Below are 23431 nucleotides of genomic sequence, written 5' to 3'. Positions count from 1 at the left end.
CTCCGTATCCTTCCTCCCTCTCTTTCTCTTTTCTTCCTCCTTCTATCTCCCTCCCTCCCCATTTCCTTCCTTCCCTCCGTATCCTTCCTCCCTCTCTTTCCCTTTTCTTCCTACTTCTATCTCCCTCCCTCCCTCTTTCCTTCCTTCCCTCCATGTCCTCCCTCCCTCTCTTTCCCTTTTCTTCCTCCTTCTATCTCCCTCCCTCCCTCTTTCCTTCCTTCCCTCCGTATCCTTCCTCCCTCTCTTTCCCTTTTCTTCCTCCTTCTATCTCCCTCCCTCCCCCTTTCCTTCCTTCCCTCCGTATCCTTCCTCCCTCTCTTTCCCTTTTCTTCCTCCTTCTATCTCCCTCCCTCCCCATTTCCTTCCTTCCCTCCGTATCCTTCCTCCCTCTCTTTCCCTTTTCTTCCTACTTCTATCTCCCTCCCTCCCTCTTTCCTTCCTTCCCTCCGTATCCTTCCTCCTTCTCTTTCCCTTTTCTTCCTCCTTCTATCTCCTTCCTTCCATCGTAAGGCTGGCTGAGGAATTTTAGGAATCAAAGTCCACCCATTTCCAGGTCACTAAGGTTGAGGAAGACTGATTAATCTGCCTGCACAAATAAACATAGGTACAATTTGATCAAAAGCACAAGAACGTCGACTTTGCCTGCGCTGCTGTTTTCCAGATGTGGGGAGCACAACACCCAAACATCGCAGCCGCTTTGGTGGCGTGGACAGATGTGGTCCTCTAAACACTTCCAGACCGAAGAGAGTCGGAAGCCTTCCAGGAATTTTGGGCATCTACGGTTGCAGTCTTATTGCTGATTTAAATTTATTGGCTTCCCAATGCCAATGGGCTCCAGTTACGATAAATGCGATCCAAGCAATGAGGGATGGAACTTTTGCTTCTGAAGGAGGAAAACGGAGAGACTTATGAAAAATAAATAAATAAATCAGCCAGGCTGATCAGACGACTATGGGATCCCTGCCAGGCTGAGGTTCCTTGTAGATTTGCCTGCAGGTATAAGAGCTGCTGAGCATGTGCAGAGTGCCGTTCTCTTTGCCAAAGATGCCAGGCAAAAAGGGGACCTTGTCAGAAGATTTGACCCTCCTTACTGAAAGAGAGAAATGTTACGACCGAAGAGAATATTTCTAGCTTAGGTTGGACAGGGGGTCCTTGGTGCAGGAGGAGGAGGAGGAGGAAAATTGTGGGGTCCTTGGTGCTCTCTGAGCTTGGTGGTTTTCTTGCAGACGTTTCATGACCCAACTAGGGAACATCATCAGTGCTAGTAGGGAATGGGGGGGAGGAGGAGGGGGAGGAGGAGGAGGAGGAGGAGGAGGAGGAGGAGGACTGTGGGATCTTTTGGTGCTTTCTGAGCTTGGTGGTTTTCTTGCAGACATTTCATGACCCAACTAGAGACCATAATCAGTGCTAGTAGGGAATGGGGTTGGAGGAGGAGGAGCAGCAGGAGGAAAAGGACTGTGGGGTCTTTGGTGCTCTCTGATCTTGGTGGTTTTCTTTTTTTCCCTTTTTTTAAAAAAAAGGTTTTTATTAGGTAAACATTAAAAACGTCAGACATAGGGCGACATTCCCGGCATAGTCCTTTCCGTAGAGTCCTTAGATCTCACAACAATAGTAGCCTATATCCTTTACATAGATATGTGCGATCTGTCAAGTTGCCTATCCATTAATCCCATTCATTATATAGTTACTATCCGTACATATCCAGTTCCTACCTATCGTACAATATTAATACCCTATTTCCAATTCTTCACTTATCTGTGTTTTTCTGTCCCGAACTTTTCCCCTCGTTTCTAACCGCCGGTACCGTTTGCCCCAGATTTCGTGATATTCTGTCTCACCCTTGTCCCTGATCGCTAGAGTCCGTCTGTCTATCTCTGCGCATGTTAGTATCTTATTTATCAGTTCTTGCTCCGAAGCTTGGTGGTTTTCTTGCCGACGTTGCAGGACCCAACTAGGTAACATCATCAGAGCACGGAAGTCTTTTCCCAGGCTAGAGAGAAATACCCCAGGTGGCATTTCATGGGCTAAAACTGACGGGCAGGGAACGCAATGCCTCCCTTCGCGAGTTCCTTTCGGCTGAGTTCTCTGGCGTCTCAAAACTCTCGCTACTCCATCTGCTAATGTTTATTTTTTCAGGCTCCCGGCCAAAGAAAAAAAAAAGACAATAATCCACAATCATATCAACTTCCTGGCCGTTTGATAAGTTAAGCAGGGCTGGTTGGAAAAGCTGTGACCTCTTCATGGGCCTCCCAGCTCTTTCCACCCGTTAGTCGTGCCTCGGATTCGATCCGTCTTCTTCTCGAGATCCAAAAGGATCCAAGATTCAACAAATCATGGTCGCCACAATGTTAAAAGAAAGAAATTGGGACTCTAGAAAAAGTGCAGAGAAGAGCAACAAAGAGGATGAGGGGACTGGAGGCTAAAACATATGAAGAACGGTTGCAGGAACTGGGTATGTTTACTTAAGAGAAAGAAGGACTAGGGGAGACATGATAGCAGTCTTCCAATATCTCAGAGGTTGCCACAAAGAAGAGGGAGTCAAGCTATTCTCCAAGGCACCTGAGGGTAGAACAAGAAGCAATGGGTGGAAACTAATCAAGGAGAGAAGCAACTTAGAACTGAGGAGAAACTTCCTGACAGTGAGAACAATGAATCAGTGGAACAGAAGTTGCCTCCAGAAGTTGTGAATGCCCCAACACTGGGAGTCTTGAAGAAGATGTTGGATAGCCATTTGTCTGAAATGGTAGAAGGTTTCTTGCCTGAGCAAGAGGTTGGACTAGAGGACCTCTAAGGCCCCTTCCAACTCTTGTTATTTTGCCGAGATGAATTAAATTTGCATTCAACTCAGCCGTCGATCCTGTTGACTTGAAAGTGCAGGGAGTCCTCAACGTACAACTATTCGTTTGGTGAACAAAAAAGGTGATTTAGGAGCAGTCCTCGCCCTTACAACCGTTGCAGTATTGCCAGCATGATATTATGAAATTTGGGGTGCTTGGTGAACAGCAAACATTTCCAAAGGTTGCAGCATTCCAGGCTCACGAGATCGCTATTTGCGACCTTACCGACAAGCGGGAGTGATTCGCTTAACAATCCTGGGATTCACTTCACAGCTGCAGTGACCTGCTTAACGACCACGGGGAAAACAGGCAGCAAAATCCCACGTGACTCGCTTAAGAACCGTTTTGCTTAGCCGTTGAAATTCTGGACCCCAAGGGAGCTCAACGTTTCTGTTGTGAAGGGAGAGAGTTGTTGGGGGAGGTTTGCCCCGTCTGATGACCTCCCTTGCCTCCGTTGCAAAGTGAATCACCGCGGTTCTTAATTTAGTCACCCGGTCGCTAAGGGAATCGGACTTCCCTGCTTCTGAGAAGGTCGCGCCAGGGGACTCTGCGACCATCATAAATATGAGCCGGTCACCTAGCCTTTTGAATTTTCATCCCTTGATTTGGAGGGGGCTGCTGCAAAGGTCTTTAAGTCTGAAAAACGATCCTTACGTCACTTTTTTCCGAGTCGCTAAATGAACTGTTGTAAGCCAAGGACTCGCTTGACCTTCTGCCCCGCCAGGAAGTGCTTCTACGGGGACCGTATTTGAGGGGGAACTTGGCCCCCAGGAAACCTCTCTCTCTGAGAATGAAATGAATGCACATTTGGGCACACCCCGCCGGAAGGAACATGGCACAATACATCATTGCGTAGAGTTGCCGCATAAAAAATATTGCTGCGTCGGGCACAACGCCCAGATTCTGCAGGGAACAGAAGCATGATAGATGCAATCGTATAAACATAGCAACAAAACAATCATGAGATATCAGATTGTGACACAGATAATCCCTGTGCAACAGCTGAGTTCGCGTTTTTTTCAGCCGTGGCCCCTTTAAGATGCGTGGACTTCAACTCCCAGAATTCTTCTGCTGGTCCTTGACGCAGGATGGACTTCAACTCCCAGAATTCTCGTGCTGGCCCTTTAAGAAAGGTGGACTTCAACTCCCAGAATTCTCATGCTGGTCCTTTAAGAAGGATGGACTTCAACTCCCAGAATTCTCATGCTGGTCCTTGGAGAAGGATGGACTTCAACTCCCAGAATTCTCATGCTGGGCCTTGAAGCAGGATGGACTTCAACTCCCAGAATTCTCATGCTGGGCCTTGAAGAAGGATGGACTTCAACTCCCAGAATTCTCGTGCTGGCCCTTTAAGAAAGGTGGACTTCAACTCCCAGAATTCTCATGCTGGGCCTTGAAGCAGGATGGACTTCAACTCCCAGAATTCTCATGCTGGGCCTTGAAGCAGGATGGACTTCAACTCCCAGAATTCTCGTGCTGGCCCTTTAAGAAAGGTGGACTTCAACTCCCAGAATTCTCCTGCTGGCCCTTTAACAAAGGTGGACTTCAACTCCCAGAATTCTCATGCTGGCCCTTTAAGGAAGGTGAACTTCAACTCCCAGAATTCTCATGCTGGCACTTGAAGAAGGGTGGACTTCAACTCCCAGAATTCCCCAGCCAACATAAATCTACCCATCTTAAGAGTTGTTCAACCATACCGTGAAGGGGATTATCAGGCTTAGAAGAAAAATGAAAAACACATTTTTTATTCCCAACCTCTAATGTTCTCTTCCTTCCCTATTATTTAGAGTTGCAGGTTAGGGCAAGCAGGGGGGGGGGGAACCTGTTCTCCAGGTGTGCCTTTTTTTTCTCAGGTAAAAAGAGCAGCCAGGATGAAGGGTTGGGTTTTCTAGCTGTGGATGGAAGGATGGTCCCCACCAATTTGAGAAACGTTGGACTACATTTCCCATGGCTGGATAAGCGTGGCTGTACTGCCTCAGGGTCGTGGCACTGGGATTCAGCACACCTGGAAGGCAGGTGTGGATAAAACCTGCAGACCAGGAGCGTATCAACTTGGTGACTTTAAGGCCTGGGGACTTCAACTCCCAGAATTCCCCCAGCCAGCTCTTAAAAAAAAAAAAAAAAAAACTTTGCTGAAGTCAAGATATATTATGCTTATTGCAGGTGAGTTTCTGCCGGTCCTGTCTGGTACGCCAGAAGAGCTAGTGACAATCAGGCGTACTGGACCGGACCGGTAGTAATAGTTAAATGGTTGCTTGCTCCCGAACGTCCATCAAAAGCTCTTTTTTAAAAAAAGCCCTTTTCCCCCTGCTGGTTCAGGCAAGGGAAAAGAAGTTTTAAAAACTAAAGGTTCCACAAATCTACAGTGCCGTTTAGAACCGGTTCCAGCTCCCTCCCCCCCCCCCCCGCCCATCTGCACATCATCAAGATGAAGAGCGAGAGGAGGAATTCTGGGAGTTGAAGTCCACAAGTCTTAAAGCTGTCAACTTAGAACACCCCTGGGGGTTTTTTTTTCTAAAGGGTTAGGGGTGCAAGGGTCTTGTAACTTGACAACTTTAAGACTTGCACACTTCAATGCCAGAGTTCCTGAGCCAACATGACTGGAGGAGGAATTCTGGGAGTTGAAGTCCACAAGTCTTAAAGCTGTCAAGTTTGAACACCCTTGGGTTTTTTTTTCTAAAGGGTTAGGGGTGCAAGGGTCTTGTAACTTGACAGCTTTAAGACTTGCACACTTCACTGCCAGAGTTCCTGAGCCAACATTTTGGTTGCTAAGCAAGAGCGTTGTTAAGTGAGTTTCACCACATTTTGCAAGTTGGCCACGCCCACCCAGTCACATGACTGCCAAGCCACTCCCACCCGGTCGCATGGCTGGCAAGACACTCACACCCAGTCACATGGCCGGCAAGCTACTCCCACAAAGCAGGCCTCACCTACAGAAGAGGTTCTAAAATATTTTGAAACCCACCACTGTTATAATGAAATAGGATGAAAAATTCCACCCCCCTCCCTTTTCGGATATTCTGAATTTTGATGTTTTTCTTCTACTGAATATACAACCGCACCTTCTATTGATATGCAAAGGGACGCGACAGACAGGAAAATGTGCGGCGTTATGACAACGACGTCTCTTTCTTTCACTGCATGAAAAAATGAATTCCATAAATCCATTTCATAAACTAATCATCCCACAAACAAAGTGTTGGAATGAAGAAGTAATTAGTTGTCAGATACGCAAACTGGTTCTCCCGCCCTTTAGATCTAACTACGTCTGCAAGCCAACACTTCCTATAATTTGAATTTTGCATCCTTGCCTCCATGGCGAAAGGACCTGTATCTCCTCCAAAGATTTTAGGGTTCTCTACCTAAAGTTCTCTAGAAGGTTGGGGGAACCATCTCTGGTTCTTCTTTGGGAGGAAGGGCTTCCACTGTGTCTTCTCACTCAATTGACCTGCTTCATTTGGGCTCCATCTTCCAACGTAAGGAGAAATTTCTCCTGTAGACATCTCTGCTACAAAGCAGAAATCGTATTTCCTTCAGGGGTGCCAAACGATTGACGTTCTAAGGGTGAAAAACATTCCCAAAACAACAAAGGGACACTCCAATCTTGGTGCTTGAGGGTTACCTCAGGTTCTTACGGTGCTTGGTTTCCACCAGATGTAACCACATCGATGTAACCTTCAAAATTATTAGTATTTTTTAAGGTGTGTCTTCACGGAGAAATTCTCTAGAAGGTTGGAGGGTCATCTCAGGTTCTTCTTTGCGAGGAAGGGCTTCCACTATTTCTTCTTGTGATTTGGACAAGTCAACCATGGGTGGGAAAATGGCCACTCTGGTCATGTCCATATCAAGACCAAGCCTCCAGGTTTCGTAAGGTTTGTGGATTGGTTGACTCCAGGTTTCGTAAGGTTTGTGGATTGGTTGACACAACCGTTGTCATTTTCATGGCGGCCTTCAGAATCTCCTTGTTGGGTGGCTTTGCACAAGCTGCCTTCTGCGCATGATCATGCGCGGCTTGCATGCGTGCTTTGATCACGCGCGGCTTCTCGGCGCTTTTTCTAGAGTCTCAATTTCTTTTTTTAATATTGTGGCGAGCAGATTTGTTTAATCTTGGATCCTTATGGATCTCAAGAAGACGACGGATCAAATTCAAGGCACAATTAATTGGTCGAAGGACTGGGAGGCACGTGAAAAAGGTAAAGGTTCCCCTCGCATATTTGTGCTAGTCGTTCCCGACTCTAGGGGGCGGTGCTCATCTCTGTTTCAAAGCCGAAGAGCCAGCGCTGTCCGAAGACGTCTCCGTCGGTCATGTGGCCGGCATGACTCAACGCCGAAGGCGCACGGAACGCTTTTCCCTTCCCACCAAAGGTGGCTCCTATTTTTCTACTTGCATTTTTTTTACGTGCTTTCGAACGGCTAGGTTGGCAGAAGCTGGGACAAGTCACGGGAGCTCACTCCGTTAGGGATCCGAACCGCCAAACTGCCGGCCTTTCGGATCGACAAGCTCAGCATCTTAGCCACTGAGCCGCCACGTCCTTATTTGACGGGGACCACTTGCCTCCCTCAAAGGAATGTCAGCTTTGCTTGTGGTTTCAAACCGCACATTGCTGCCTTGAGCCATTTCTAAACCATGGTTCGTCCTGCCGCTCGACTTGCGTTGAAAGGCCAAGGAAACGAGCTGAGCTGGGCTCCCTTACGTTGGTTTTAGATTTTATGGAAGGTAGAGGAAGCCAGTGGTGGAATCTGGAGAATTCACATTATCTCTTGGAACATGCATTTTTGGCCGGCTCTGTTCCCACCCCCGAAGCACAGGGCGTTCTCACACTCCTTATCTAACCCTTCCCAGCGAGCCGAGGCTCAACGCCAAGCCAATTCTCCATGCCCCGCTTGATAAAATGTCTGTTTTGGGGCCGTACGGTCGAGCCACCTCAACAAACGAGGGTGGACTTGGTGTTTGGGTGTGAGCGTTGGCTGGAAGACAAACCGGCTGTTGTTTCACACAACACATGAAACGGTCTTATTTTCTTTGGACCCCCCGAAGTAAGCGCTTGGCTTTATTTTCGGGGAGGTCTTAGGATTTTTTGAGGAGCAAGAGGTGGCGAGCGTGGTCACCTCACGGCCGTCACTGCGTTGCAATCTTTTCGGGGAGGGCTTATTTCAGCGCATGCGCTCAAAAGCCCGATTGGGCTTCTTATCCAGGGAGGTCTTATTTTCAGGGAAAGAGGTGTCTTTTCAAAATGGCTGACGCCTTTCGATCGGTCCTATTTTAAGGACTCGATTAAGTTTAACCTTGTAGGTCATTTAGTGACGGCTCAAAGTTACCACGGCGTTGGGGGGGGAAAAAGATGCAGGGACGTTTTCCTACTTAACGGCCTTTGCAACCTCCCCGCGGCCGTGTGATTAAAATTTCAACCGCTTAGCGACCGATTCGGATTTATGACGGTTGCCAGGTCATGTCATTTTGCACCCTTCCAACAAGCAGAGTCAACCGGGGGAGCCCGATTCGCTTGAAAGACCGGGTTACTAACTTAACAGCTGCCGTGATTCATTTTACGACCGTCGTAAAATGGGGCAAAACTCATCGAACAGCCGTCTCGCTTAACAACAGCAATGTTGACCTCAACTGTTGGTCATCAATCAAGGAGTACCTGTTTTAAATTGAAAGTATAGGTGCAAAATCCTTTTTCTAATTTGGCATTCTCTGTGGGATCACAAAGAGGCTGTTGGAAGGGAACATGGGGTTTGTAGTTCAACCAAGAGTTCCCGGCAGGGGTGTCCGGAGGGTATGGTCAAAGGAGTCAAGATGGCGGCCATCCCTCCACCCCAATACTCAGCAAAACGAATGCTTGTACCCTTTAAATAGTGAAATAAATGTCATAAATGTGTGTAGTTTGTAGATATAAAAATACGTACAGCTTTAAATATACGTATAAGACATTGTTAGTGTTGGTTCCAGAGTTGGCCAGATGTTGAGACTGGATCTGGCAGTTTTGTCCACCTCTTCAGTCCCTCCCAAGGACCTGAAGAAAAGACAGATGTGGATGTTAAATGGTGCAAAAAAAAAAGAGAGATTTTCAGGAAGGATTTAAGCCATTCCAAATCAAGCTGCCTTTCGCAATTGACCGATGGGGAATTTGTCAATTCCGACGTCGTTCAAATGGCGCGCCAGTCGCACACTGGGCCTCTATGAGTGTGGATACCTCCCTGTCGTTAACTTCTATTAATCGTAAAATTGCAATTATTAATTTTCCCTCCCGTGTTTTCACATAGGATTTAAGTCGAGCTGCCTTTCGCAATTGACCGGTGGGGAAATTTGGCAATTCCCATGTTGTTCAAATGGCGCGCCAGTCGCACACTGGGCCTCTATGAGTGTGGATACCTCCCTGTCGTTAACTTCTATTAATCGTAAAATTGCAATTATTAATTTTCCCTCCCGTGTTTTCACATAGGATTTAAGTCGAGCTGCCTTTCGCAATTGACCGGTGGGGAAATTTGGCAATTCCCATGTTGTTCAAATGACCCATCAGTCGCACACCGGGCATCTATGACTATGGATACCTCCCTGTCGTTAACTTCTATTAATCGTAAAATTGCAATTATTAATTTCCCCTCCCACATTTTCTCCCTCCGGCAGGCTCCAACCCACAAGCCTCAAAGGGCACCCATGTTCTAGTACCCGTCGGCGGTTCCTTGCCCGGCCCAGGGTGGTCGGCGGAAATGACCAGCTCGGACGACAACACCATGTGTATCCGAGTGTGTCCCTCGCCCAGAGCAGTGATTGGCAAGTACCAGTTCAGCGTGAAGACCCGAAGCAAGGCGGGCGAGTACGCCGCCCCCTTCGACCCCAAAAACGAGGTGTACATCCTCTTCAACCCCTGGTGCCCAGGTAAGGTCTGGGGAGAAATACATGGGCGAGAGAAACAGAGGAGAGGAGGATGAGAGTCTAGAATTTGCAGCCAGGGTTGGCATTTCACAGCCTAAGTTGGGAGTTCAGCTCCCAGAATTCCCTTGTTAGGATGACTGGCGGATTCTGGGAGGTGAATAGTGTGAGGTCTGGAAGGCTGATGGAGCCAACCTTTGATTAGGATGTTGTACCTATTATCGATCTGCTTGGAACTGAAGAGTGGTCTATTTTTTCAGAGCGAGGACAATCACTTTGGATGGGCGGAGGGAGAGAGAGATGGATGGATGGATGGAAGGAAGGAAGGAGAAACAGAGATATGGATGGAAGGATGGGTGAATGGAAGGAAAGAAGGAAAGGAAGGAAGGAGAGAGAGAAATGGATGGATGGAAGGAAGGAAGGAGAAATGGTGATATGGATGGAAAGAAGGAAGAAAGGAGAGAGATATGGATGGATGGATGGATGGATGGATGGATGGATGGATGGGAGGAAGGAAGGAGAAATAGTGATATGGATGGGAGGATGGGTCAATGGAAGGAAAGAAGGAAAGGAAGGAAGGAGAGAGAGATGGATGGATGGATGGATGGAAGGAAGGAAGGAAGGAAGGAAGGAAGGAAGGAAGGAAGGAAGGAGAAATAGCGATATGGATGGAAGGATGGGTCAATGGAAGGAAAGAAGGAAAGGAAGGAAGGAGAGAGATGGATGGATGGATGGATGGAAGGAAGGAAGGAGAGATGCATGGATAGATGGATGAATGAATGAATGAATGGAAGAAAGGAAGGAAGGGATGGAGAGATGGATAGAAGGACAGGTGAAAGGAAAGAAGGAAGGAGAGATGCATGGAGGGAGGGAAGGAAGGAAGGGATGGAGAGATGGATAGAAGTGTGGGTGAATGGATGGAAGGAAGGGAGGGAGGGAGGGAGGGAGGGAGGGAGCGAGAGATGGATGGAAGGATGGATGGATGGCCCGGCCTCTATTTACAATGGTTGCCGCGATCCCCATTTTGCGACCTTCCTAACTGGCGTCCAGCAAGCAAGGAGAAGCGGATGGGGAAAGCCGGGTTCACTGAATGACCACACGCTTCCCTTAATGACTGCAGCCATTTGCTTACCCACCATGGCAAAAAAAAAAAAGTTATCCAATTGGGTGCAGCACCACTGCCTCCTCGCTTAACGACACAAACCCCGGACCTCAGTCGTGGTCATAAGGGCAAGGACCACCTACCTTTTGCCTCATTGATGGCTGGGTCACCATCTTAATCCACCAAAAGGGATGCAGCGGCTCAGTGGCTAAGACGCTGAGCTTGTTGATCAGAAAGATTGGCGGTTCGAATCCCTAGCGCCGCATAATGGAGTGAGCTCCCGTGACTTGTCCCAGCTTCTCCCAACCTAGCCGTTCGAAAGCAGGTAAAAAATGCGAGTAGAAAAATGGGCACCACCTTTGGTGGGAAGGGAACGGCGTTCCGTGCGCCTTCGGCATTGAGTCACGCCGGCCACACGACCGACGGAGACGTCTTCGGACAGCGCTGGCTCTTCGGCTTTGAAACGGAGATGAGCACCGCCCCCTAGTGTCAGGAAGGACTAGCACAGATGTGCGAAGGGAACCAATCAAATCCACCATGAGGAAATCGGCCACCGATCTTTTGTGATCTCTTAGAAGTTGCCACCCTGGGTTGTTGAGGGTTTTCTTCCCACACAGTCCTCAATGAAAGATTGCACAAAACACACCGCTGGATCTAAATCTCCTCACCACAACACACCCGCCTGACCTGGGTGCGAAAGGCGCTGGCTTAGTTTTTCTGCCCGAGTCAGCAGGGCGTGGGAACGATGGGGCCGTGATTGTCTAGCCGAGACGTTTTGCAAAAGAAAGATGACGGGGAGAAAGGAAGAGCCCAAAACCACAAAATAAATGCATTCTTTTCCCTTTCGGTAGGGTTCCCCCCTCTCGCCACACCCCAAAACTGGTTTTTATCAAAACTAGGAAATTTTTGGCTTCCAACAAACCCAGCACATGAAACCCGGGTTATCAAAACAGAGCATTCGGTATTTCCAAAATGGAGGGCGCCCCAAAAGATCCTGTTTTTAAAGATTGATTTCAGTTTCGCGTTATAAATCATCCTTCACTTACGACCGTTCGTTTAGTGCGACACTGAAAAAAGGGACTTGGCACTCATATTTATGACGGTCGCAGCATCCCCAGCCCATAAAAGGTAAAAGGTTCCCCTCGCACATCTGTGCTAGTCGTTCCCGACTCTAGGGGGCGGTGCTCATCTCCGTTTCAAAGCCGAAGAGCCAGCGCTATCCGAAGACGTCTCCGTGGTCATGTGACTGGCATGACTCAACGCCTTCGAAGGCGCACGGAACGCTGTTTCCTTCCCACCAACGGTGGTTCCTATTTTTCTACTCGCATTTTTACGTGCTTTCGAACTGCTCAGTTGGCAGAAGCTGGGACAAGTAACGAGAGCTCACTCCGTTACGCGGCGCTAGGGATTCGAACTGCCGAACGGCTAACCTTCTGATCAACAAGCTCGGCATCTTAGCCACTGAGCCACCGCGTCCCCGGGTCATATGATCCCCTTTTGCAACCATAGTGGGGAATCCAGATTCACTTAACGACCATGTTACTCACTTCCCAAGGTCGTAAAACGGGCAAAACTCCCTTCGCAAATGTCTTGCTTCGAGGAAATTCGGGGCCTCATTTGTCGCAAGTCGACCCCGAAAAAAAAATCAGTCCTATTTTAAGGATTGATTAAGTTTGGCATTAGAAATCGTCCTTGACTTACGACCGTGCGTTTAGTGGCCGTTTGAAGTGACAACGGCACGGGGAAAAGGAACTTAGGACCCGTTTTTCACCCTTATGACCGTCGGCGTATTCCCTACAGTCGCGTGATCAGAATTCAGTCACTTGGCAACTGACTTGTATTTATGACGACGACACATCCCAGGGTTCGTATGATCCCTTTTGGCGACCTTTTGCCAAGCAAAATCAGTGAGGAAGGCAGGTTCACTTAACGACCGTGGGACTCACTTCCCAACGGCAGCGCTTTACTTCACAGCAGTGGCAGACTGTTCTCAGCTAGGCTTCTTAATACAGTACAATACAGAATATTCATTCACAGCCCGTAATGAGTCCCAAATAGTTGCAAAGAGTCCTACAGTAGGCTGCCAAAGTCTTTCAGGATAAGGCTGCTAAGTACCCACATTTATCTTCCTTGAAACGCTGCCAAAGATTTCATTGGCAATTAGCTTGGCAAGGACACACGGAACACAGAGTCAAAACAAAGCTTCGGAAGGTAAACTGACCAGCATGAACCAAGTTGCTTCCCGCAAAGGCTCACATGCCTTTGCTCCTCTTTTATGTCCTATAGGAGGGGCCAATCACCCCCAAGCCTTACTCCCGAGTCGTCCCTTCTGTCTTAACTGCTCTTCTGGCAGCTCTGCGCATGCGCGCACCGGGAACAACCTCCCCTGTTCCTCTGCCTCGCTGCTGTCCGACTCTGGATACTCTGGAAGCAGCACATAACTCCCAGATGACCCTGCCCCCCTCTCTGCCTCCGACGCAGAGCCCTCGTCCGAGCCTTCCCCAGACTCCAGGACTGGCCCATGTTCCTCCCCAACCCTCCTCACTCTCTGACTCTGCTGCCAGCTTCGCGGGCCGCCGGCAGACCACAACACAAGCAAGGCCGTAAAATGGGCGAAAGTCTCACGAACAGAAATGTTAAGGCTCAATTGTTGTCGTAAGTCGAGGACCAGTGGTGGGTTTCACATTTTTTTACCACTGGTTTGCCCTGCACGCCTACCCACTTCACACGTACGTGCCCCTTCCACGCATGCGCCCGGGCTTCCGTGCATGCGCTTTGCCTGTGAACTTCCGCCCGTGAACTCGGCCTCAAAAACGTGCCTAAATCGGATGGCAGAGAGCCGGGGGCGGTGGGAAAGCCCACCCACGATTTCTGTTACCAGTTCAGAGCAAGCCCGTCCGAACCAGCTGAATATTACCTCTGTACGAGGACGACCCTTTAAGTGGGTTTGTTTTTGCACGTTGGAGATATTTCTTAAGAGTTCGGAGTTCAGTTTGACGTGAGGGATTTGACGTGGCCCCTTTCTTAAGAGAGAGGTGGGAAACGGGAATTTCCCCAATTCCTGTCTTTGTCAATAAGAAACCGTACTACATCGTGACGATCAGTTTTGGTCGCCACAATGTAGAAAAGATGCGGGGACTCTAGAAAGAGTGCAGAGAAGAGCAACAAAGAGGATGAAGGGACTGGAGACTAAAACATATGAAGAACGGTTGCAGGAACTGGGTAGGTTTAGTTTAAGAGAAAGAAGGACTAGGGAGACATGATAGCAGTCTTCCAATATCTCAGGGGTTGCCACAAAGGAGAGGGAGTCAAGCTATTCTCCAAGGCACCTGAGGGTAGAACAAGAAGCAATGGGTGGAAACTAATCAAGGAGAGAAGCAACTTAGAACTGAGGAGAAATTTCCTGACAGTTAGAACAATTAATCAGTGGAACAGAAGTTGCCTCCAGAAGTTGTGAATGCCCCAACACTGGAAGTTTTTAAGAAGATGTTGGATAGCCATTTGTCTTAAACGGTATAGGGTTTCCTGCCTAGGCAGGAGGTTGGACTAGAAGACCTCCAAGGTCCCTTCCAACTCTGCTATTGTATTGTATTGTATCATACGTCTGACTTTGGGACCTTCTGGAAGGAAACGGGCGTGCTTGTTGTTCCATATGCAAAAATTTCGGAATTGTATCACCCCTCCCATGCTCCTTTTCCTGCTTCCTTCCTGAATTGCAGGGAAGGGTGAGGAGAAAAAAACCAGGGTGGGGAAAGGAATAAATTTCTCCCTGCTCTTCGTGGAAGAAAAGACCAAAGGAAATAAATCTTTAGCTTGGCACACAGTAAGGAACATTTAAACAGAAAAGGAAAACAAGGATGCACACAAACAGAAACACACAAACACACACCCTAGGGTCGGTATTGTTCCCTCGGCGGGAAGGAAAAGAAAGATAAAAGCCTCGGATTCGTTTTTATTCTGATCAAACCTCAGGAAATGACTTCTAGTACATTTGCTCATCCATCTCCCAAAAGATATTTTTCCCCCCCAAAGAGAGAAGTTTCGGAGGGCATGCAGAAAGTCCTCAACTTATGACCATGGCTGAGCCCCAAAATCATGTCATTCAGTGAGCTTTGTCCCATTTCGCAACCTTTCCTGGTACCGTTGTAAAGCGAATCATGCAGTTGTTAACCTACAACCACAGCTGAGCCCAAAATGTACGTCCTTCAGTGAGTTTGGCCCCGTTTTACCACCTTCCTCGACACTGTTGTGAAGGGAACCGCCGCCCTTCTTAAAGTTAGTAAGACAGCGAAATCCGGCTTCCCCGTCGACGTTGCTTGTCGGAAGGTCGCAAAAGGGGACACTACTACGGCCGTCATAAATACGAGTCAGTGGCCAAGCATCTGAATGTTGGGGATGTGGCAATGTTCATATGTGCAAAAAAACCAGCCACGAGTCCCTCTTTCTCCGGGCCGTCGTAACTTTGAGTGGTCTCTAAACGAGCCCTTGTAAATAAAGTACGATTCGTACTTTTAAAAAGCAGCATTTTATTGTAGCCGTTTGTATGAAGCGAATTATTTTCAGAGGGATCCCAGAGCCGCACAGGCAAGGGAGAAAAGTACACATTAAATTCATTTTTATTTGCAAGAAAGGACCAGCAGAAGTATTTTAATTTTAATTTCTCCAACTGAAGGATGTTTTAAAAGGAAGAGGAATTCACCAAGGCGTTTTAAAGGGTCCCTTTAATATATATATATATATTAATACAATATTTTGTGTGTGTGTGTGTGTGTGTGTGTGTTGAATTTGTGCTGATAAATAAAGAAAGGGAGACTAGTATAGATCTATTTCAAGCTATTTAGCTCTCATCAGCTAGCCATACCCTTACTGGGATTTGAACCTGGGCTGTATTACATATCAGGCAGATGTATTAGTCACTAAGACACAGGCTCTCCTCCTTTATCAGCTAAGCCAGGGAAATAGGTATGTATGTGTGTTACAACCCCTGGTATGCCCAAATATGGGAGGGAGCTCACTACTCCCCCTTTCTGTCCTTCGGCTCATTACAGAGGACTATCCAGGCAGAAAACCATATTTTTATTTTTAATGTTGCCTTTTTATATGTGTGTTGTATTTGTGCTGATAAATAAATAAAGGGAGACTAGTATAGATCTATTTCAAGCTATTTAGCTCTCATCAGCTAGCCATACCCTTACTGGGAATCGAACCTGGTCTGTATTGCATATTAAGCAGATATATTAGCCACTAAGCCACAGGCTCTCCTCCTTATCAGCTAGGCCAGGGAAATAGGTATGTATTTGTGTTACAACCCCTAGTATGCCCAAATAAGGGAGGGAGCTCACAAATATATATATATATATTTTAAAGGAGAATAGAAATGCTGGCATTTTTTCCCCCCCATTAACTTGCATTTTCCTGTTTTTCTCCTCCTCAGAGGATTCCGTCCACATGCAACAGAGCGACTGGCTAAAGGAATATGTGCTGAACGAAACGGGAAGAATTTACTATGGGACGGAAAGTCAGATCGGGGAGAGGACATGGAACTACGCGCAGGTAAGAAGATGACATTTTGTCTTCTTCTCACCCAAAAATGTTTTGGGAAATTTGTAGCTATTTTGTGAAGGTTGAAAAAGTGAGAAGTTTAAGGAATCAGCGACGAAATATAAGATACTTGAGGTGATTTTAAAAAAAATAGAGAAAGGGGGAGGGAGGGAGGGAGGGAAGGAAGGAAGAAAAGGGAAAGGGAGAGAAGAAGGAAAGAATGAAAGAAAGTAGATAGGAGGTGGAAAAGAGGGAGGGAGGAAGGAAGGAAGGAAGGAAGGAAGGAAGGAAGAGGAAAGGGAGAGAAGAAGGAAAGAAAGTAGGAGGTGGAAAAGAGGGAGGGAGGAAGGAAGGAAGGAAGGAAGGGGAAAGGGAGAGAAGAAGGAAAGAAAGTAGGTAGGTAGGTGGAAAAAAGAGAAAAGAAAGAAAGAAAGGAAAGAAAGAAAGAAAGAAAGAAAGAAAGAAAGAAAGAAAGAAGGATGGATGGTTGGATGGATGGATGGATGGATGGATAGATAGATAGATACGGATAGAGATAGATAGATGGATGGATGGATGGATGGATGGATGGATGGATGGATGGATAGATAGATAGATAGATAGATAGATAGATAGATAGATAGATAGATAGATAGATAGATAGATAGGACAGCCATTTGTCTGAAATGGTGTAGGGTCTCCTGCTTGTGCAGGGGGTTGGACTAGATGACCTACTAGGTCCCTTCCAACTGTTATTCTGAAATGGCATATAGGGGGGTGGATTAGAAGACCTCCAGGGTCCCTTCCAACTCTGCTGTTCTGCATTCTGTATAAACAAAAGTTGATGAAGGGAAGGGTAGGGAAAGAGAAAAGGAAAGGAAAAGAGAAAAAGGAAAGAGGAAAGGAAAAGAGGAAAGAGAAAAGAGGAAAGGAAAATAGAAGAAAAGAAAGGAAGGAAAGGAAAATGGAAAAGAAGAAAGAAAAGAGGAAAGAGAAAGGGAAAAGAGGAAGGGAGGAAGGGAGGAAAATGGAAAAGAAGGAAAGAGAAATTGGTAAAGAGGAAAGGGAAGGGAAGGGAAGAAGGAAGGAAAGGAGGAAAGAAAAGGAAGGAAGAAGGAAAGGATGGGTGAAATGAAAGAAGGAAAGAAGGAAGACTGAAAACGATGCAAACATGGCTACATTTCTCATTAGGGCAGGGGAATCCCTGGAATGTGGTCAAAAAAGTCAAAATGGCCACCCCGGTGGTGGAGTCATTGTCGCCCAGAGGTTGATTCCTTTGTCCCCAAACAAACCGGAGGATCTGGGAAGCCATGGTTCCCTCCTCCGATGACCTTCCTTCTTGTCTCCCCTCAGTTTGACCACGGGATCCTGGATGCTTGCTTGTTCATGCTGGATAAACGGGGGATGCCTCACGCAAGCCGGGCAGATCCCATCATGGTTTCCCGCGTCATCTCAGCCATGGTGAGTGGTGAACGGCTTCCTCTCCCGACGGATCCTGAGCCTTGTTAAAGAAGGGGAAATGTCAATCATTATTTCCTTTCCCATCTGCTTCTCCATGGTTTTCTTCTGCATATTCACTTCCTCTGTTGCTTCAATCAAGTCTCCTCCTAGTTTCCTTCCTTCCATATCCCATTTATTCTCTGTATTCTACGTTTTCCTTTCTTTTTTCTCTCTCTCTTTCTTTCTTTTTCTCTTTCTCTCTCGCTCTTCCTTTTTTCTCTTTCTTTTTCTTTTTCTCTTTTTCTCTCTCTTTCTCTCTCACTCTTCCTTTTCTCTCTCTTTCTTTTTCTCTCTCTCTGTCTGTCTCTTTTTCTTTCTCCTCCCTTTTTCTCTCTTTCTCTGTTTCTTTCTTTCTCCCTTTTTCTTTCCCTTTCTTTCTTTTTCTTTTTCCTTCTCTCTCTTTCTCTCTCTCTTTCTTTTCTCTCTCGCTGTCTCTCTCTTTCTTTTTTCTCTTTCTTTTTCTTTTGCTCTTTCTCTTTCTCGCTATCTCTCTTTTTCTTTCTCTTTCTTTCTCTCTCTCTCACTGTCTTTCTCTTTCTCCTTTTTTCTTTCTCTTTTTCTTTCTCTCTCTCTTTCTTTCTCTTGCTCTCTTTCTTTTTTCTTTCTTTTTCTCTCTTTCTCTTTCTCTTTCTTTTTCTTTCTCTTCCTTTCTCTCTCTCACTCTGTCTCTTTTTCTTTCTCCTCTCTCTTTCTGTTTCTTTCTTTCTCTTTCTCCCTTTTTTCTCTTTCTCTTTCTTTTTCTTCCTTTTTCTTTCTCTCTCTCGCGCGCTCTTTCTTTTTTCTCTCTTTCTTTCTCTTTCTTTCTCTCTCTCTCACTCTGTCTCTCTTTTTCTTTCTCCTCCCTTTTTCTCTCTTTCTGTTTCTTTCTTTCTTTCTCCCTTTTTCTTTCCCTTTCTTTCTTTTTCTTTTTCCTTCTCTCTTTCTCTCTCTCTTTCTCTTTCTCTCTCGCTGTCTCTCTCTTTCTTTTTTCTCTTTCTTTTTCTTTTTCTCTTTCTCTTTTTCTCTCTCTCTTTCTCTTTCTCTCGCTCACTCTCTCTTTCTTTTCTCTCTCTTTCTTTCTCTTTCGCTTTCTCTCTTTTTCTTTCTCTTTCTCTCTCGCTCTCTCTTTTTTCTCTTTTTCTTTCTCTCTCTTTTTCTCTTTCTGTCTCACTGTCTCTTTTCTCTCTCTTTCTTTATCTTTTTCTCTCTTTTCCTCTCTCTCTTTCTCGCTGTCTCTCTCTTTCTCTCTCTCTCTCTCTCTCTCTCTCTCTTTGTTTCTTTCTCTTTCTTCTCCTTGGGCATTAAACTAACTAACTAAATCCAAGCCCAGCAATAACTTACCCACCGAGTGCAGGAGGTAGTCCTCAACCTACGACCACAATGGCCATCATGGGATCCCCTTTTGCGACCCTCAGATAAACCAAGTCTGTGGGGAAACAGGATTTGCTTAACAACGGGGCAACTAACTGCTACGATGCTTCACTTAACCACCATCTCACTTAGCAACATAACTTTGAGGCTCAATTGGGGTCGTAAGTCGAGGATTACCTGCACCCAAACAATAAATTAACGCCCTTCCTCCACTCTGCTTCTGTTTTTAACCCGCCTTATTCATTCCAGGGGGGGAAAAACATATCACTGGTGCCTCGTTTTTCTCGATTTGCACATTTAATGAAGGTCTCCTCACCCACATCTCTGGGGGGAAATGTGGCAGCCTTTGCCCTGATGAATGAACCAATCGATGAATTAATGGACATGGATCTGGTATAGCTGGTTGTATCAGCCGGCTCCTGTTCTAGGAAGTTCCACAGGTCAAGCCAAGGCCTGTTTGTGCTTTCAGCCTGCCGTGACACCCCTTAATTGGGGCGTATCTCTTGCAATATATTGTGCAACAGGATAATTGTTTTGTTTCTCCACGATTAATCAGAGCTGTTGGGTTATCATAAGGCCAGAAATTGTTGCCCCACAGTGCCTGAATCACACACAATATTTTACAAAGGGCTGTAATGCACAGAGCTGGAAGGGACCGTCGAGGTCTTCTAGTCCAGCCCCCTGCTCAAGCAGGACACCCTACTGTACGGGTTCCGTATAGCATCCAAAAGTCAATCAGAGTCCGAGGCAAAGTATTGCTCAAAGTCCCAATTGATGAAGAGAGCCACGTTGGCACATCTGGGAAAACCCAAATCTGAAAGGTTCCCGGTTTTCCCCACCCAGCTGAAAGTTCAAGATCTTGCCCCCACACCCACAAGCCCATCCCATGGTCCCATCTCTCACTGCCACGCTGGCAGCTTCCACCCATCCAGTTGGCAGCTTCCACCCATCCAGTTCCGGTCAGGCGCAGAGGTGCCAAAGACAAAGGATGACCTTGGCTTTCTAGAAAGAATGTTGTTATGGCTACCTATCATCTAACTCCATACGATCCCATTTTCCCACAATAGAAAATGCCCAGTAGACAATAGAAAGGGTGGCAGGCCAAAGATCCCAAAGAAAAGATGGCTGGAGGCCTGACACCTACACCATTTGAGACAAGTGGCTGTCCGGTCTCTTCTTCAAAACCTCCAGTGACGAAGCAACCACAACTTCTGGTGGCAAGCGGTTCCACTGGTTAATTGTCCTCATTGTTAGGAAGTCTCTCCTTAATTCCAGGTTGCTTCTCTCCTTAATACAATAATACAATAGGAGAGTTGGAAGGGACCTTGGAGGTCTTCTAGTCCAACCCCCTGCCTAGGCAGGAAACCCTATAAACCGTTTCAGACAGATGGCTATCCAACATCTTCTTAAAGACTTCCAGTGTTGGGGCATTCACAACTTCTGGAGGCAACTTCTGTTCCACTGGTTAATTGTTCTCACTGTCAGGAAATTTCTCTCCTTGGTTAGTTCCCATCCATTGCTTCTTGTCCTGCCTTCAGATGCTTTGGAGAATAAATGGATCCCCTCTTCTTTGTGGCAGCCCTCCCAAATATTGGAAGACTGCTATCATGCCCCCCCCCTCTAATTCTTCTTTTCTCTAGACTGATCAAATCCCAAAACCTGCAGCCGTTCTTCGTATGTTTTAGTCTCTGATCACCTTAGTTGCTCTTCTCCGCATTTTTTTTTACGTCTCAACATCTTTTTTGTAACGTGTTTATAACGCTTTATAATGCCTTGGTAAGGCCACACTTGGAATACGGCATTCAGTTTTGGTCGCCACGATGTAGAAAAGATGTGGAGACTCTAGAAAGAGTGCAGAGAAGAGCAACAAAGAGGATTAGGGGACTGGAGACTAAAACATATGAAGAACGGTTGCAGGAACTGGGTATGTTTAGCTTAAGAGAAAGAAGGACTAGGGGAGACATGATAGCAGTCTTCCAATATCTCAGGGGTTGCCCCAAAGAAGAGGGAGTCAAGCTATTCTCCAAAGCACCTGAGGGTAGAACAAGAAGCAATGGGTGGAAACTAATCAAGGAGAGAAGCAACTTAGAACTGAGGAGAAACTTCCTGACAGTGAGAAGAATGAATCAGTGGAACAGAAGTTGCCTCCAGAAGTTGTGAATGCCCCAACACTGGAAGTCTTGAAGAAGATGTTGGATAGCTATTTGTCTGAAACGGTATAGGGTTTCCTGCCTAGGCAGGGGGTTGGACTAGAAGACCTCCAAGGTCCCTTCCAACTCTACTATTGTATTGTATTGTGTGGACCAAAACTGGATGCTGGATTCCGGGCGCGGCCTTACTAAGGTTTTACAAAGCAGTGCTAACGCTTTGTGGGAATTTTGATTCTACGCCTCTGTTTTTACAAGGGCCCGGAATTGTATAGAGCTTTGTTATCACGGCCGCGTGCCTCTCATACATATTCTTGCATTGAATTTCCTCTGAGCTCTTCTGCTTTTCCTGTTCCTTCGCTTGCTCAGCAACGGGTGGGGCCCCGAGATCATTCTTGTCACCGCAATCGGACAAAACATGAGGCCATAAGAATCTTGAAAGGGTCAACAGATCTTGAGAAATCGCAAAGAGCCACAGAATTGACGCGGTGAGAGTTACGGGCGTTAAAAAGCAGAAATTCAGCTTAGGAAACGGAGGAAAAACCTTGGGGGGAAAAAAATCTCAGATATTTTACACAAAGTGGTTTTTTTTTTTTTAAACAGACAGGTAGTCTTCAACTTAGGGCCAGAATGGAGAGTGGAAATTCGGTCGTTCAGTGAGCCACGCCTGGTTTTACGTCCCTTCTCCCACGGTCGTTAAGCAAATCACTGCAAGGGTTAAATGAACCAGTCGGTCGTTAAGTGAAGCCAGCTGTCCCCTGTTGACCTTGCTTGTCAAAAATTGCTTGGGAAGGTCACAACTGGGGATGACATGACAATCGTCATAAATGCGTACCGATTGCAAAATTTGCTCATGGGGATCTTGCAACAGTTATAAAAGCAAGGGCCGGTCCTAAGTCACTTTTTTCAGTGCCGTGGTGACTTCGAACGGTCACTAAATGAATCACCATTGTAAGTCGAGGTGTCCCTGTAATGTTTTAATGCATGGCCTATAAGTGATATACAGCAGGGGTCTCCAACATTGGCCACTTTAAGACTTGTGGACTTCAACTCCCAGAATTCCTCAGCCAGCCATGTAGGGTAACTTTCTTAATAGAAGGTGGGTATGCACTGCAGTAAACATAATATATCTTAACTTCAGCAAACCAGGAAAAAAAGAGCTGGCCGAGGAATTCTGGGAGTTGAAGTCCACAAGTCTTAAATCAGGGGTCTCCAACCTTGGCCACTTGAAGACTTGTGGACTTCAACTCCCAGAACTCCCCAGCCAGCCGCGTAGGATAACTTTCTTAATAGACAGTGGGTATGCAGTAAGCGTAATATATCTTGACTTCAGCAAAGTGAGAAAAAAAACTGACTGGGGAATTCTGGGAGTTGCAGTCAAGGTTGGAGACCCCTCCTAGACAGCAGTTAAACGAACTGTTTGTAAGTCGAGGAGGACTACCTGTACAGCTGTACGTAAGAAAGAACCAGGGTCCTCAACACCGTAGATGCCTTGGGCCTTGTTTTGACCATGTTGTGTTTCCGCCCCGCAGGTCAACTCTCTAGACGACAACGGTGTTCTGGTCGGAAACTGGACGGGCGACTACTCCCGTGGCACCAACCCTTCAGCCTGGGTGGGCAGCCGAGACATCCTGCTGAAGTACCTCCGTACCGGTTACCCAGTCCTCTACGGGCAGTGTTGGGTGTTTGCGGGCGTCGTGACCTCAGGTAACCGGTGTTCGCTGTTGAAGTGGTGGTGGAGGGTTACGGGTCGCAAGAAAAGAAGCGAGAACTTTCTGGGATAGGAGGGGTGTAAATTGTGAGGTTGTGGGTGTCTCCATCCCTGGACCTTTTGAAGAAGAGATTGAACAAGCATTTTTATGGCATGATGTAGGGTCTCCTGCTTGAGCAGGGGACTGGATTAGAAGACCTCTAAGGTCCCTTCCATCTCTTTTATTCTGTTATTCCTCCCCCTTCTCCTCTTCCTCCTCCTCCTACTGCTACTACTTTTTAAGAAGAGATTGGACAAATATTTGTCGGAAATGATGTAGAGTCTCCTGCTTGAGCAGGGGGTTGGACTAGAAGACCTCTAAGCTCCCTTCCATCTCTTTTATTCTGT

General features: G+C 46.7%; 1 protein-coding gene across 2 annotated transcripts in view; it reads left to right on the top strand.

Moving 5' to 3' along the window:
* LOC309400478 (protein-glutamine gamma-glutamyltransferase K-like) overlaps positions 1 to 23132 on the top strand; it is a 53826-nt gene extending 30694 nt beyond the window's left edge. For both annotated transcript variants that reach the window (XM_081968998.1, XM_081968999.1), the window contains exons 4-7: positions 9469 to 9720; positions 16251 to 16369; positions 17690 to 17797; positions 22866 to 23132. In XM_081968998.1, coding sequence (XP_081825124.1) covers positions 9469 to 9720; positions 16251 to 16369; positions 17690 to 17797; positions 22866 to 23117 — 731 coding nt within the window. In that variant the 3' untranslated portion in view covers positions 23118 to 23132. The remainder of the gene's footprint in view (positions 1 to 9468; positions 9721 to 16250; positions 16370 to 17689; positions 17798 to 22865) is intronic.
* The last annotated feature ends 299 nt before the right edge of the window (positions 23133 to 23431 follow it).

Source organism: Natrix helvetica (genome assembly GCF_964273705.1).
Source record: "Natrix helvetica genome assembly, chromosome: W".
NCBI lineage: Eukaryota > Metazoa > Chordata > Lepidosauria > Squamata > Natricidae > Natrix > Natrix helvetica.
The sequence above is the reverse complement of the archived record's forward strand: the minus strand, read 5'-3'. Positions and strand labels throughout refer to the sequence as shown.